General features: G+C 40.9%; 1 protein-coding gene across 1 annotated transcript in view; it reads right to left on the bottom strand.

Moving 5' to 3' along the window:
- LOC117772532 (neurofibromin-like) overlaps positions 1-14327 on the bottom strand; it is a 157145-nt gene extending 142818 nt beyond the window's left edge. Inside the window, 1 exon segment of the mRNA XM_034603738.1 lies at positions 14049-14327. Within this exon segment, the coding sequence (XP_034459629.1) occupies positions 14049-14108 (60 nt within the window). The 5' untranslated portion in view covers positions 14109-14327.
- Between the last annotated feature and the right edge of the window lie 2908 nt (positions 14328-17235).

The following is a 17235-nucleotide window of genomic DNA, read 5'->3' as shown; positions in this document are numbered from 1 at the left end:
AAGGCTGTCAAGTCAGCAGTCTTCCCCATGATTGTGTAGCCTACTGAACCAGCCTTAGAGACCATTTAAAGACTCAGGAAACCTTTGCAGGTGGTTTGAGTTAATTAGCTGATTAGAGTGGGACATCGTGAGTCTACAACATTGAACTTTTTCACAATATTCTAATTTTCTGAGATACTGAATTTGGGGTTTTCATTAGCTGTAAGCCATAATCGTCAAAATTACAAGAAATAAACACTTCCACACAAATATTTCACTGTGTGTAATGAATCTATATAATATATGAGTTTCACTTTTTTAATTTAATTATCGAAATAAACCATCTTTTCCATGATATTCTAATGCACCTGTATATCCTGTGGTAGCTGAAAAAGTTCAACCTGCCAAAGCCGAAGATAGTGAACTTCTACACTGCCATCAATGAGTCCATCCTCACCTCATCCATCAACGTATGGTACGCTGCTGCTACAGCCAAGGACCAGGCCAGACTGCACTGCATAGACTGCAACCTACCCTCTCTATAGGACCTGTATGTCTCCAGGACTCTGAGACGTGCAGTTAAGATTGTCGCCGACCCCTCCCACCCTGGACATGGACTCTTTAAGCGACTTCCCTCTGGCAGGAGGGACCAAAACCTCACACCACAAAAACAGTTTCTTCCCGATTGCTGCCGGCCTCATCAATAATTTAACCGAACTTGTCTGATGTCCCTGCCTGTGACTTTCACACTTTAGGAATAACAATAACTCTACATTTTGCACAATCCCTCCCGCTTATATTATATTTTTTATTTGCCTATAGTATTTTCTATTTTAAATTTAATTTCCTATTTTTTTATATTTTCTCTATTTATAATTGCATTAACACACCACAGCAAATTCCATGAATGTGTTGACCTACTTGGTAATAAACCCGATTCTGTTTCATATTCTCGGGAGTCTAAACATGCTTGAAGAGTCATGAAACTTGGTCGACAAAATGGCTTGATAGCCACCTCTACAAAATTTCAATGGAGCAGCCTGGGCGGCATGTTTCAACAAAAGGTATGAAAATCGGTAGGTATATGTACCCTATCCAGACTTCCAAAAAAGTCTCTTGGACCCATATCCTAAACCTAACAGGAAGTGTGCCAATTTCAATGCATTGTACTTTAACACACCCCTCCTAGGCGATTTATTGGATCGGCTTCATATTTTGTCAGTGTAATCTTAACAACTTCAAGATGAAAAGTTGTACACTTCATGAGGTTTCATTGAACAGGGTGTCCGTGGCGTGACATCAAAATGTTATGTTTCGCCAGAACCAGCTTCAGTTTGGTGCAAAGACCCTTAAGAGTGTGATAAAGACATCTTAGGAATGTTGTGTTTTCATTGAATGCAGTGGCCGCCAACGTTGTTTACATTTTACAACTGATCACATTTTTTGGAGGTGTTGCTCAAAAAGCAACAAAACTCATCACCGACACATCTGAAATCACAAACATTTACTTCCAATATGGGTATTGCATATGGTCGTGGCAAAATGGCTCGAAAGCACCCCCCTACAAAATTTAAATGAAGTAGCCCCGGCTGCATGTTTCACCGACATATATGAAAATTGGTAGGTTTTGTATAATGGCCAGACAAGCAAAAAAGTATGTCGAACTCATAACCTAAATTAAACAGGAAGTTGCGGATGTTGATTATAACTTGGTCAGTGAAAACATACAACCTCGCCAATGAAAAGTTGCGCTAACCATAAGTTTTCCTTCAACAGCATGCCCGTGGCCATATCGCCATGAAACAGGAAGTCACATTTTTTTACTATGCATTGTCGAATCTGACCAAGACTTTTGTATGTTTGATGACCTGGCGTTACCACCATAATCATAGCACCACCTACTAGCAACGAGATGGACGACTCAACAGGATGTGACATTTAACTCCTTCATGCACTGTGCGAACGCATAATGCAATACCAAGCTGTGTCAACCAACCTCCAGCAACTACGTCGCAGCACACCACAATGTGCGGACTGTGAGGGCCCGACCATCGCAGCTTGCAGCTTTAATTATCATTATTACCTAAACTAGCGCTGTTATCATTGATAACATCATTACACCTAAAAATATAACTTAATTTTTCATTATAACAACCAGTCTGACAGAACTTAAATATGACTATATGATATATTCTTTTCTTAAATTTGTAAAATCTAATAATTGCCCACATTCATTCATCCAATCCAGACTTCGCACTCCTGACTCCCCTCACTCTGAGACACACACATACGATCCCAAAGGGGTGATTTTGAATTTTTCCTTGCAACAAGCTGTTACATTTATTCGTCCAAATGTGGACCCACACAAACACGCACACACACCTGCACCAATTTATCGTCAATGGAGGGTTGTTTCAGCATATCACCCAACCCTAGTGCTTGCTCGAGCTAGGGCTGCATGATATTAGGAAAACATGCAATATGCGATAACGTTGTTGAATATTGCGATGACGATATGACTTGCGCTAAATAAACAAATGCTTAAATATACAGTGTTAAAGTCTTTCTGCTTTGTTTCACTGCTAACATAGACCTCACAGTAAGTGGTCTATGCAGACACAAAAAAAAAGGAAATGCATTACTTCCATTCCAACAACAGGCTTTTATTAAAGAAGTTCCTCTCTTTTCATACACGTTTGGACCGTAAACAGTTATTTTTTTATAAATTTGACCATCTCTCAATAATTTACTGCTCCTCTCTGTTTCTTCATCATTTGTGCTCCAAACCAAGAGTGCCCACACCATTTCCTCCGGCTCTCCATTCCTTGATTTAGTTTACAAATTCTGTTTACCCAGTCTGAGTTTACACATGTGTCTGATCACACTGTTGTAGCAAGTCAACGATGCCAGCTGAGTCTGAGACCGAAAATGTTAATGGAAACTCAAGCAACAGTATTACCGAAGACACCCCAACGGACGATGAGGACATTGTTGAAAAGAAGTGTCCAAGTAATTTGGTAGTGTACAGATATTTTGGCTATTTAAAGTCCGACAAGAAGTAGAGAGTAGCGTGCACTGCAAATTGTGTCGAAAGCATGTTCCCACAAAGACAGGTAATACCACTAATCTTTCTGACCATCGGAAGCATAAATTACAGAAATAAATGTTATGAATTTATATAGCGATTTGGGATTCAGTATCTTGCCAAAGGACCTTTCGGCATGCAGAAGATGGGGTTAGACTGGGATCGAACCGCTGACCTTCTGGTTGGAGGACGACTGCTCTACCCCCTTAGCAAATCACAGTGATTGATCATGATTTTGATAAGCTTTTTTCCCATATCGCCCAACCCTGATGTCAACTCACACCAGATGCAACTACTTCTGACTGCACAAATCCTACTCCATAAATGAAAAATACAAATGTTTCTTGTTTTGCCTCTCAACACAAAGTGGCTGCCAGATTGCCCTTTCAATTGCAAAAAGATTTAAAGGGGACATAGCATGCAAATTCCACTTTGTTAGTGCTTCTACACATTAATGTGGGTATCTGGCATGTCTACCAACCCAAAAACTCTGGGGAAAAAACACTCGCGCGTTTTGTTATAGTTCCTCTAAGTCAGAAACGTCATGCTTGAGTGACTCGAATGAGCTTCCTGGGTTTTGTGTCGTAACAATGCACTGGAAGTCTCCCTACATGGTCTTGGCCCACCCCCCACCTCATCTCCCCCGCCCCCCCACACTCGTTACGCCGGGTTTACACCGGACGCTGCGAGGCAGCGCAGCGCCGTTCCCAAGCGTGCAGCCGCCTGGCTGTTCACACAGGACGAGCATTTCTCCGCGCTGGTCAGCCCGCGATTCACTCACATGTGGCATTTGTCTGGATCGTTGGGACTGGGAGGCTGCAGCAGTTGCTCGGGCGCGACCGCTCGCTCTCCCATGCATGAGCTGGAATTTGTGTCAACGCCACACAGCCAGCAGTGTGGAAGACCTCCGCAGTGTTCAGCACTACTGTAACACTGGCACAAACACACAGAGCCCCCACACTCGTTACGCCGGGTTTACACCGGACGCGGAAGCGCCGCTGCGAGGCAGCACAGCGCCGTTCTCAAGCGCGCAGCCGCCTGGCTGTTCACACGGGACGTGCATTTCACCCCGCTGGTCAGCCCCATAGACTGTATATATATAAGGTCAGCCCGCGATTCTGCTTTCTCCGCTTGTTGTTGTACCCGTTGAATGTCGGGGTTCGGGGGTAAATGATGGTCTTCATAGCCCCCCCCCCCCCCCACCCCTCTCTTTCTCTCTCTGTCTGTCTGCTTGTGTGCTTGTAGTGGATGGGCAGAGGGGGACATTTAATTATGTGATTGGGAAAATTAAAACTCCAGGACAACAGAAGGGGAATACAAAGTATGGGATGCATATTTGATAATTTATATCATATAAAATATGTAATTTATATCGTTTAAAATCATGGGGGGAGAGGGGGGAGCTGGCTCATTAGCATTTAAAGGAACAGGCACTCAAAACAGGTCACTCTGTGGAGGGCTGTTTTATACAGGGTAAAAAGGGTGCTGTTTGAAATGATCCTTGTGGTATTTTGACCAAAGTATGTTACAGACATTTCATTAAGACCCCAAGGAACCATATCAACTTGTGGTAAAATGGGCATGCTATGTCCCCTTTAATTTTGATGATGCAAACCATTTAGACTTAGTTACCATGTATTGTGAAAGTGACGGACATGTTAAGTTATAAAGCTTGAATATTTTTATCACAGTTTATCAAACTAGGGCAGCAAGACTTTTGAAAAAATTTGAATCACTATTATACTATTATACTTGCTCAGAACTGAGATCACGCTTTTTTTCCTATGACTTTTGTCTCAATATTGTCGTTTATTGCACTCATTGGCCTGCAAAAAGAAACTATCAATAATATGATTGTGCCTGATATGTTTTGTCAGGTGGCAGGCATTTTCTTTGTTTTTTTGGCCTACAGCTTTGTTATATATTGCACGTTTGCATGTTTAAGGTGATAAATTTGTGGTGTAACCGTGAGATGCTGCTACTATACCAAAAAACTTGTAATGTACATGGTTTTTACTTTGTCTTGTCTAAATCAAAAATCTAAATCCACACCACTGAATGGTAACCTTGATCTGATATCTAGTATTCAGCGTTATGTACAGGTCTGACTTCACCCAAATGTGTCCTTAATCCAATCACTAAATCACTTGACCTGATCACTCAGACAACATTTGGAGGTGGTCTGGGACCAATGCCGGAGCGCCCATACAGGCGAACAAGGTGATTGCACTTTGGCAAGAGCGGAAATGTGAATTGCGTAACGTGTCAATCAAGCTGCACCTGCAGCTACCTCTTTCACAGCCCCGAGCCCAAGAGGCAGTGGTCGATTCAATTTAACTTTATTTAACTGTATTTAAGACTCATACGTAGGTCCAGAGATTGTCTTTGAGAAAAAAATTGAGTAGGGCTGGGCGATATGGGAAAAAATCTTATCACGATATTTTTTTTCATATCAGTCGATATATTTTGCAAAATATCTAGAAAATAACTTTTTTGCACATTTGTGTTTATGTACAATGTTCTTATGTACAAATGTTTTTTCTTATGCACAAAACAGATCTTTACTTGCTCCTACAATCATCCTGTGCCTTTCATCACCACTACAGCGAAAAAGGGGGATATAATGTACATATTGACATGCATGCTGCTGTAACAACTGAATGTTCCTGCTGTGTGGAATCATAAAGTTTTATTTTATCTTGTTTTAAATCAGCTCCACTGCACTGTGGCGGATTACTCCGCTGGTCAACAAGTGACTCTGCTCCTCTGATGTTTTCTAATCACTCACATAGAACTGATCTTTATAAAAATTGATGAATTCATATTCATGTTCCTGGATAAACGGGGTGTCGCTTCTTCTGCAACAGTGAAGTGAAAACGCTGGGTTGCATCGTAATATGCGGGAAGAACTTCTGTCTGCAGGAGTGTGTGTGTGTGTGTGTGTGTGTACCCCCGCTTGTCTGTCCCTCTTCACACCAACTGATAATCACATGTATTTAGTTATTAATCGATGATGTCCGATTATGTCTCTGGATCGTTCCGGTCACTTTAACCTTGATGTCCTGACTATGCGCGCCACATTACGTTACATGTTGTGTAGCAGGTTTAAACATGTGTCTCATAAACTCTAGAGCGAATCAAACGAACACAAAGTAAACATCAGTCCTGTATGTGTCCTAATAACTTGTGATCAGTGATGGTGTTTATTGGTAAAGTGTAAAGTAAGCACAGGTCAGAGGGGGAGTGAGGAGGAAACAGACTCCCACAGAGACTCTGAAAATAGGACGACTGGACCTTTCATGAGCGTCTGTCCTGAAGCAGCGGAGTTATAATTATTGAGCGGTGGAGTACCAATAAAACAATGAACGTAGCTGAAAATTAAATATTGAATGAACAATATGTTCAGCCTCTGCATCGATGCAGAGTCATTCACCTCTATCATTATCATTGGCTGTTCGTGTTGTCTGTCAAAACATGGATGGAATGAGTTCTATCGGCGTTATGTCTTAAATTTCTATCGAGGAAAAGTTATATCGCGGTGATTATCGCTTCCGTTTTATCACCCAGCCCTTTCATATTGAAATCATCTACCAGCCACCAAGCTGTCAAACCAAGCATACTCACTGGACTGACGTCTGAGGTCCATATGTCCGTGGTAAAACTTACGTCGGCATCTATCAGACTATGAATGTGTGCGGCGACCACATCATACAGGGCAGGCAGGGACACATCTGAAAAGCAGCAGCGACTTGGCATTGTAGCAGGGCTCGAAATGTGCAATTAGCTGCCGAAACCTTAGTCTTCTACCATGGAAAATGGCTGGTCATCAAGAGCGATAAATTCCGTGATTCTGTCATTAATTGCTTTAGCCTGTGTACCGTCTCTTCCTTCAGTTCTCAAATGCCTGCTGGATAGGTACTGCTGGCACTCGCTTTGGCCTTTTTTTTTTCCCCCTCACCAACGCTGGCTGCAAGCACCTAGTTTTCTCGCCATACATCATCGTCGCGATGACAGACTCTTAGGTGACTTTTGAGATTGGTAGTGTTTAAATTTGCAAATGTTTTTCCCCCTCTCGGGACCTTTGCAAATTTGTTGCAAATTGCAATCCTGCAGTCGCTCTCAGACAACATGAAAAACGTCCACACCAGCGATGCAGTTTTCAGTTCTGACATAAACACATCACGGTGGTATGGACACGCACGGATGTATGATGTCATGAGCGCCACCAGGTGCACTGCGTTTATCGGACGTTTTTTTGGCTATAATGTCTGATTTCAATAAATAAATAATAATATAAAATTCCCATTATCGAGCTGATAATATATCGGGCCAATATATATATTGTGCATCCCTAAGAGCAAGCATTCCAAAAACAGAGGGGTTCGTTGTATTGATCCCGGGCTGTGTTGTGCATGAACGCTTTCAATGAGCCCTTGATATTTTTTGTGAATGCTGAACTGAACGAATCAGTTTACAATTGATTAATATTTCCAGTGTCCTGCCTCTACACTCCTGCTTTCCCTTTAACTAATAAACACTCATCAGAAGTTATTCGAGACTGATCATTCAGAGGTTTACTTATCGTTTGTTTGATTCGTTTCAGAGTTTATGAGGCTGCATTTAAACATCATGAAAAATGGCCGCCAACATTTTAGAGCTTAGTACAAAACGAGACGTGACACACACAGTCAGGACACAGTGTTAAAGTGACCAGAGGATCCAGATTCATGATCCGACACCATTGATTAATAACTGAATACATGATCTTAAGTTTGTCATCTAAATCATCCCAATAAAAAACAGAACAAATGATAGTGAGCTAATTCATTTTTGGAACTGTGAATACAGTTCAACATTTTTAAAAATGAACTATGAACGTGAACTAGTTCATTTTAGGTGTGTACTGGCACAACACTGAACATAATGATTATTTATGTTTTCAGCTACATTCATTGTTTTACCGGGTTTCCACCGTTAATTCCTCCTCACTCCCCCTCTGACCTGCACTCACTTTACACTTTAACCATAAACACCATCCCTGATTTAAGTAATTAGCACACGTACAGGACTGACGTTTACTTTATTTGTTTAATTTTCTCTAGAGTTTATGAGACACATTTTTAAACCTGCTACACAACACGAGACGTGATGCGTATAGACAGGGTTAAAGTGACCGGAACGATCCAGAGACATGATCCGACATCATCGATGAATAACTATTTTAGAATATAGGACTAGATGGTGAATAATCCCATATGAATATCAGTTCGTGTGTGAAGTGGGACAGAGACAAGCACACATGCACCCACGCACGCAATGTTATAAGTAAAGTGCAGTGGCACAGGATGATTGTACAAGCATAAGAAAAAACATTTGTACACAAGAACATTGTACATAAACACAAATGTGCAATTTGTTTTCTGGTTATTTATTTTATTTAGCGTTATATATCGATATCAACTGATAGCTCAATATTATACAATGTTAACCATATCGCACAAATACCTGTTTGATATGATTTGTTTATATATTTTAAACTTTTTTTTTTTCAACATAAAATATGTGTATGGGAAAAAAAGTAAGAATAAAAACGACAATAAATAATAAACAGACTTTCAATGAGAAAGATAAATTAACAAATGATGTCTTAAAAGGATTAGGGAGAAGCAACAATGCCTGTCCAGCCCTACCCCTAAGCTATATCAAAACATCAATAATTCAATTCATTATATAAATACACCCTACTCCCCATTGATCCTCCCCCCATTAAACCATTGTTCTTTATATAACAACTAGACTGCCCCTTAAAGAGTGTGAAAAATAAGAAGTCAATAACAGTATCACTCTTAATGTGCTTTACATTAATCTTCCTCATTACTGTACCTCGCAAAAACAATTTCTTTGTCCATAATTTTGAAGTGTGTGATATTTTTACTGTGTTTGATTTCATCACCCAGTGCATTACACAAAATCACCCCACAAATTAATTCGCACATGCTTTTAAGTTACAACCCCCCTCTCTGTCCATAGACACGAGTTGTATGTTGCCAGGAAGTAAATTATTTCTTGCTTTGTATATGATTTGTGCTGTTTTGAATTCCACCAGATCCCTGAATGTGATAGTCACAAAATAGGTTGTTAGTGTGTTCCTGATGTCCAACGTTCCTCATGACGCGTTTTTGCAGAATTCATATTGGTTGCAGGTTGCTTTTGTAGGTGTTTCCCCATACCGCTACACAATAATTCAATTGGTTATTTTAAAGAATAGGGATGTCTGGATTAACCGTTTTTACAATAGCCGCCGTTTTATACCATCATGGTAGAATTGTAAAAACTACAATATCCCACTATGGTGTCCTGCCTCTTGCGAGTCACATAATTTGTGTGTGCGCTGAAAAGTCCTGCGATTCACGCTCTATGTGTGCAAGCCACTGAAACGTTAGTTGAGAAGAGGGAACTGACGTAACAGCCTTATTTCCACCAACGCTGGACATCTCCATCGGAGCAGTTCACAGCGAGAGGAGAAATACTTGTTTACTTTCGGTTTCTGACCAGCAGCGACGAGCGCGCGCGCGCACACACACACACACACACACACACACACACACACACACACACACACACACACACACACACACACACACACACACACACACACACACACACACACACACACACACACACACACACACACACACACACACACACACACACACACACGTTGGTTTTAATGATGAATAATCTGGCTTCAGTTCACCAACTCACATCTGCATCGCCATTTTCCCCATCTCCAAAATGGACATACACATGGGTCGGAGAGAGCGTACAAGTGCGCACATTCTCCCGTCAAGTTTGTTTTTATGGATCCCAACGTTTGCGTGAGAAGTAACGTACGGATCTTTCAGGCCCTGTTTTGTGCGTACGAAGTGGTTATAAATGAGGGCCCTGGTGAACTGAACTGAAGAAGCATCTTGGATGAGAGATGAAACGTTTCACTTAATCTCATGATGTAGCCTCTATAATGGGCTTTAGTTTGACGCACATTGTCTGCACTGACTCCGAGGACACACTGTGGTGGAAACGTTTACAATTACTAGTCAATAAAAACTAGAAATGTCCACACGTCCATGGTTTTGGTTCGCAATGCGCGAAGAAGTTACTGCGACACGTCTCCCTGTCCAATCCCACACGCTGCAACAGCAGCAGGTGCAGGCTGTGTGTCCAATCACAACCCTGGGACCACAAACAAGCATATTCTGAACCAAAGAACAGAAGTGAGTAGTAGCTTCAGAGCAATAAGTGCGGAGGTTGGAGAGGATCGTCTGTTTTACCTTTGCAAAAGTGCATTGTAAAGTCTGCATGTTTTTGCCGCTCAGGAGCAACACCTTGTCTCTATAGTCAGGAGGATTGTTTATTCCCTACGCCGTTTCCCTGGAGCTGCCGGCCAGCATATGCCCAACTGTCTTGACCATCGACGGTAACGCGAGTGCCCGGTACATATTGTATATAGGAACGCTGTTATTGAAGCGACACGGACGCTTCACTTTCTATTTACTTTCATAAGTTGTTGGTAGGCCTGGGTGATATGGGAAAAAAATCTTACCGTGATAATTGATTTCTTATCAGTCGATATTGATATATATCACGATATAAATCAATTCAGCGCCACTGCACTGAGGCGCATAACTCTGCCAGGTCAACAAGTGACTCTGCTCTTCTGATGTTTTCTCATCACTCACACTTAGAACTGATCTTTATAAAAACCTGCTGAATTCATATTTATGTTCTTGGATAAACGGGGCGTCATTTGCATCAATGAAGTTAAAACACTGCGTCTGTCCTGGTTCTGATGCAGCGGTGGTTATAATTATTAAGCGGTGGTTATAATTATTCAGCGGTGTAAAACCACTGAAACAATAGACGTAGCGGAAAACATGAAACGATTATGTTCAGTCACTGCAGCGATGCAGAGTCTGCATAGTGACTCGGAACTCAGACTCAGAAATGTCCACACCTCTATGCAGGTGCCAAAATACTAGCACGTGTGCTGCTTCCGGCTGCTTCTCCTACACTCTGTGCTGTGTGTGTCAACCTAACCTGATGTGGCTAGAACTCTATTCCAGCCACATGATTGGTTTGGCGTGGCATTGTTCTCATTCTCATAGGCTGTTCGTGTTGTCTATCAAAACATGGATAGAATGAGCTCTATCGACCATGTCTTATATTTCTATCGAGGAAATGTTATTTCGAGATAATTATCTTTATCGTTTTTTTTCGCCCAGCCCCAGTTGTTGTTATATGAAATCCACGGTAAAACCTGTCACAGATTATTTTTGTTTTTCATTGTTTGAATTGGATTGAACTGAACTGTGTTGGCCTTCTGTGGGAGACGGAAACAGTCTTTGTAAACATACGGATGAACTCTGGACGTTGAGACTATTGGAGACACACACGCAATAAAACCCAGTCATTCACGTTTTAGAGAATGAAACAAATATTTTTACACATTAATGCTGTATGATGCCTATTTCCCCCACCCACACCTATCCGCTATTAATCAGAAATGTCACAATGGATCTAAAGTATTTTTACACTTCTAAGTGCCCATATGTTGACTTGTTTGTGTATCAACACTGACCACAATATGATTTTTATCTTTTGTAATGGGTAAAATCTTTCTTCATTGCAGATCAGTGTGGAGCTCATTATTCATTCAGCCCCTCCTGACACTTGCTCTTTCTCTTCTGCTTGCGCGGACACACACAAACTGACACAGACACAAGCATTGTCATCAGACACTTCTGTAAACTCAGAATGGGATGGAACAGTATTGTTTGGTCTTTGCGATACCAAATGACCCGTGTTTATTTTCTTGTAGAGGAGGGAAGTGAGATCTGATCACAAGTGGACAAGGAGACACATTCAAGACAGATTTTCATACCGAGTCTCAAAAGGGCAACATTTTTTCCCTCATACAAGCACAGTGAGGTTGGTTATCTGGTTCTAACCTCCTTCAACTGTGTTTCATTCTGGATTCATTTGGTTGTGGTTTTGTGTCCCAAAACTTTTCTCTCACTTAATCTATTTCACTGTCAGTTCTGTGCTACTCTACATCACTGCATTGTCATTGGTATGAAGTAGGAACTCTAGTTTCATTACAGCTAAAGTCCCTAAAATGCAGACTAATCCCTGTCAGTTAGAAATGAGGTCGCATGTGGGTGTGAATCGAGGTCATGATTTTATGACGATTAATCGTGCAGCCCTACTTCAAATCCTGCCAATATATCATAATTACAATAGCAACCAGTAAGTGTGAACTGTATAACAATGAAATGAAGATCATTGGGAATGTCAACTGGAACTTCAAGCTCTTTGAAAATGTAAAGATATAGCTTCTCTGTTGATGTTTCACCTTTCATATTCAACTACCTGAAAGTGATAATTGAGACTTCAGCTTGCAGGATAAACTTTAACCCTTACTACTGATGTTTCTTTATGTCTGTAACTCAAATCTATAAACATACAGGGATGTATTATAAGAATACAGACACCTGTACTACTAAAATATCCCCCAAAAAATTTGAAACATAACGGCTATAAATGGTAAACGCTTTGCGGTTGTTCTGTGTTTCTTTGGGGGGGACTTAAGCCTGGTGCACAGTAGAGGATTTTCAACTCTTGACCAATTTTTTAAATGTGGTAGTCCACAGACATAATGGCAGATTTAACCAATCTTTAATTCTTATAATCGTCAGAACACACACACTAGATGCTTTGGCCAGAACGTAAGACCACACACTTTCCGTTTGTCTGAAACGATTTCAAAGTGGCGATTCCTGAGACTTGGAATCTCACTGAAACTCGCAAGATTCTTCTTCTGTTTTTTATGGCGGTTGGCAAACAACTTTTGGGTGCATTACTGCCACCTTCTGAACTGGAGAGTGGAAAACTTGCATGATTGAAAGTGACTTCAAAAGAAAAACATAGATGGTGGAGGCCCAACATCATGTGTTTCAGCAGGAAACAAAGAACAAAAACTGGATGAAATCATGTCTGAGAGGGCTTATACATTTTGCAGCGCTAGCTGGAGGTGAGTTGGTAATGTATTTGTATCTTTAGTCGCAGCTGCACCAGTTCGCAACATCAGGTTGGTGATGCTTCCTTGTCAGCTCGCTCTTATTGGCTTTTGCAGGTTTCTGTCGCAGCCATTTCTCGTAAATATCAAACATGATTGATATTTGTGTTTCAAGATCAGACTCGATCGGTAGAATTAAGACCAATTTGTAAACCCTTCATACTATGGGATTATTTTGGCAAATAATCGGCAACAACTGACCTCCAGTTGGAAACACCCTCATGATTGTCGGAGGGGCACATCGGGTCTATAATCGGGCCAATTGTCCTCTAGTGTGCAGAAGCCTTTAAGTATTTTCGCTAAGCTCTGGGCTATCAATAAAAAAAAGCAAACAGTGACTTCAAACAGGGGATCTGGACTGGGGGCCGACCCCCCTGATCTCTTGGTTGCCCGGTTCAGTGATGCTGCACGGTGCTAACTCAGTCACATCTTATTTGTTTACATTAGACAGCTAGGCCTGTTAATATTAGCTCTCGTGCTATCGTAAAAAGCCATTGGCTGTGAAGTAGAACAAATTCACAGACGTTTGTGTGCTGCCATAATGAAGCATCATTGTGTATTATTTATCAGCTGACGGCTCGCTCCGTCATTAGCAAGGGACAAATATGGGACAGATGTGGGATAAATGTGCTATAAGACGGTGGAGAATGTGGTAGCTACAGAGAGATCCTCGCCGTCGTTATGTAGCTGAGACAAATACAGACACATCACTTCAGAGCATAAGCTAAATCGCTCCTTAAACCACTTAGTTAAATGGACCTTGTCTGCGCCGATGCACCGTCAACCCGACTGCTAGGCCCGTGGGACTGCCGCGGATTGCTACACCCATACCCGAGCAGCCCATCTTACCTGCTCATCGAATCTGGTGATCACGGCCTGGACCCACTCCACGGGTTTGTGAGCCGCCATGACCGGGCGGAGGGAAACTGCAGCGGCGTGCTGACTGATCCAAGGGGCGAGGCCGGAGCGGACACGCTTCTTTCTACAAGAAAATCGTCCCTGAACTGACCGGAGAGCAGGACGGGGAATAAGATTTATCCCTTTCTGTAGGATTCACCATGCCACCGCCATGACACACCACCGGAAGTCTTCTTCACACAGACTGGTAGGCTGTGTTAGAGATCGTGGTCAAGCTAACTGTAGTGACAAACACAACTTCCTGCTGCATTCAAAATATTCACTGTTATTGGCCAAATGTGTCTCCAAGCTATTATTACATAGTAAACACGTAAGGTCTGGTCTGCACCTCTTGTTTTCCTCTAGTTCTAATAGTTTAAAGCATCAAATTACACATCTGGACTCAGTAATATTCTTACATAGTGTATGTGATTATATGCTCTGCTCAACTACCTGCAACACACCTATTCTTGTGACCTTATTTTGTTTTATTTTGAAATAGGTTCATCTTTACATCCGCTACTTATGTAGATAACTCGTGGTACTTGTCAGCGTCTTTCTATGGCATGCAAATAGGATCAGACTTATCATAGTGTTGTATTGTTTTCATTTAAAAGTCAGAGTCCTGCAGACTTTTCTCAAGCAATAATACTCAGTCTTTAAAGTATAGGATATTAAGGACATGAGAGGTAATATGAATGACACAATGTAGCACCAAGCACAGAACACTGTATCGCAAAAGTTATCTGAAGGTGAAGGCTGGAAAATCAGCTAATTTGCTAATTAAATACAATTCTCACATTGACATGCGCTGAGTAATTTCAATGACAAGGCAGCAAACACACCTTGTTCAGATAAGTGCTATACAAATAAAGTTATTATTATTATTATTATTAAAAACATACATTATCTAATGGCACTTAACATCATAAGGTCAAGACCATACAATATTATTGTGAGAAACCCAACAGTTCCCACAATGAGAAGACACAATTTTTTTTTTTTGTTTAAAGTGTGCAATAGCTACGATCAATAGGTAAACAGGTTACAAGTTTACAAGTACATTGACTCATTCATATCCTCCATGCACCCAGGTAGACAAGACAGCCCAATGAAGGAAAGGGAAAAAACGTTATTGATAATAATAATAAATAAACAAACTATAAAAAATATATAAAGAGCAACATAAATATAAAAAACTGTAAATTGCAATAATGAGTCTATAGTTTATGGTGTCCATTTTCAATAGGAGCTCAGGCTCAAAAAGGCTCCATGTCGGTTTTTCATCAACTCTAAAAGTTTTCCAAGTAAGAAAATAATGGTGACCAAAGGTCTTGAAAGATATATCCACTGTTATATTTCACCAGACTTAATCTCTTTAATGGAAATAAAAATCTTACATTTGAGCAAAAAACAACTAAAAGTTTTTTCAAAATAAAAGTATGCATTTCTTAGCTAAATGTGTTAGTGTAATCAATAATCAGATTTTTTTTTTTAAATCTAAATGGAGACTAGGCAGGTCCAAGACAAGCCTGGACCAGCTCTAACTATAATTATAATATAATATAACTTTATTGTAAAGAAAGGTTTTAAGCCTACTCTTAAACGTACTGACGGTGTCTGCCTCCCGAACTGAAAGTGGGAGATGATTCCACAGGAGAGGAGCTTGATAGCTGAAATTTTTTATTTTTCAATCAAATACAAATGACAGAAATAGTGTCCAACAGTCCACTGAATGATTCTGTAAAACCGAGAATTGTGTGCATGCCCAAGTTATCCGCAGTTATCTAATACATAGTGCCACAAACGTTTTCAGTTGAAAAAGGTAAATCTAGGCCAAGACTCTCCAGTGTTTGGATGTCATTAATCAGAGGCTACAGAATAGGATAAAAGCCTTTTACATCCTCAGTATGAAACAGTGCAACCAAATCTACACCTACTAACATCTAGCAGAGTTAAACTTTGGTGGTAGATTTCTGAGGACAAAATAAAGAGCACCTATTTTGTGAACACCTCTGTAAGGTTGGCCCAAGCGGCTATGGCACAAACACTGAGACAAACCCAGTTACATGTACAGTGCAGGCCTTATTTAGAGAGGAAAACAAAGACAACGTGTTTTTTATTAGACATCATCTTCTTAACAAAGTTGAAGTCGGAAGAGATGTGTCTTTAGTCTGCAGCGGAAAATGTGTAGACTTTCTGCTGTCCTGATGTCAATGAGGAGCTCGTTCCACCATTTAGGAGCCAGGACAGCAAACAGTCAGGATTTTGTTGAGTGGTTAGCTCGCAGTGAGGGAGCAGCAAGCCGATTGGCAGATGCAGAGCGGAGTGGATGGGCTGGGGTGTAAGGTTTGACCATGTCCTGGATGTAGACTGGAACCGATCCGTTCACAGCACGGTACGCAAGTATTAGTGTCTTGAAACTTCCCTCTAATTCAGGGGTGGGGACCCTTTTTGTTTTTTTATCAAGGGCCATTTTAATGTTTACACCATCCTTCGAGGGCCATACACTGAGAAAAATTATTTCTTTGGCCTCGTAACTTTTACCTTGCTAGTTTGTTTTTATTCAAAAGTAATATTTTATCTAAGTGCTTTTACTTCAAAATGCCATGTGTTATTTAATCTGCTACTTGAAGTTTGTTAGTAATTATGAATCATAATTTTGATAAGTAATATTTTTCAACCTAACACAATGAAATAAAATTTACTTGGTTAACAGGAGTGAAACTGGAAACCTTCTGCCTGCTCAGCCAGTGACGTCAGAGGAGAGTTTGCGCCCTTTCACAAAATTGGAGAGACACAGACTAGGGGTCTCATTTCTAAAACAGTGCATGGGATTCATACTAAAAGTGTACATGCGCACAAAAGCCGGAAATGGGGTATGCATGCTCATGCACACCTAAATGCAATGTTCACTTTATAAATCACAGTCCGCCTGGAAACATTTGTATGTGGATCTGCCTCATATCCCGCCCTCTACACGCCCGCATTCAACCATAAATCAATGCAAAGCACCTAATGAATATTAAATTAGGCTGCTGACCAATGGGTTTCCATGGTGAGTCATGACAGAGTCACGCCATCGAGCGATGAAAAGAGGAAGCGAAAGTCTCTGACACTGACATTGAGGTTTTTGTTA

Source organism: Hippoglossus hippoglossus, chromosome 13 (assembly GCF_009819705.1).
Source record: "Hippoglossus hippoglossus isolate fHipHip1 chromosome 13, fHipHip1.pri, whole genome shotgun sequence".
Classification (NCBI taxonomy): domain Eukaryota; kingdom Metazoa; phylum Chordata; class Actinopteri; order Pleuronectiformes; family Pleuronectidae; genus Hippoglossus; species Hippoglossus hippoglossus.
The sequence above is the reverse complement of the archived record's forward strand: the minus strand, read 5'-3'. Positions and strand labels throughout refer to the sequence as shown.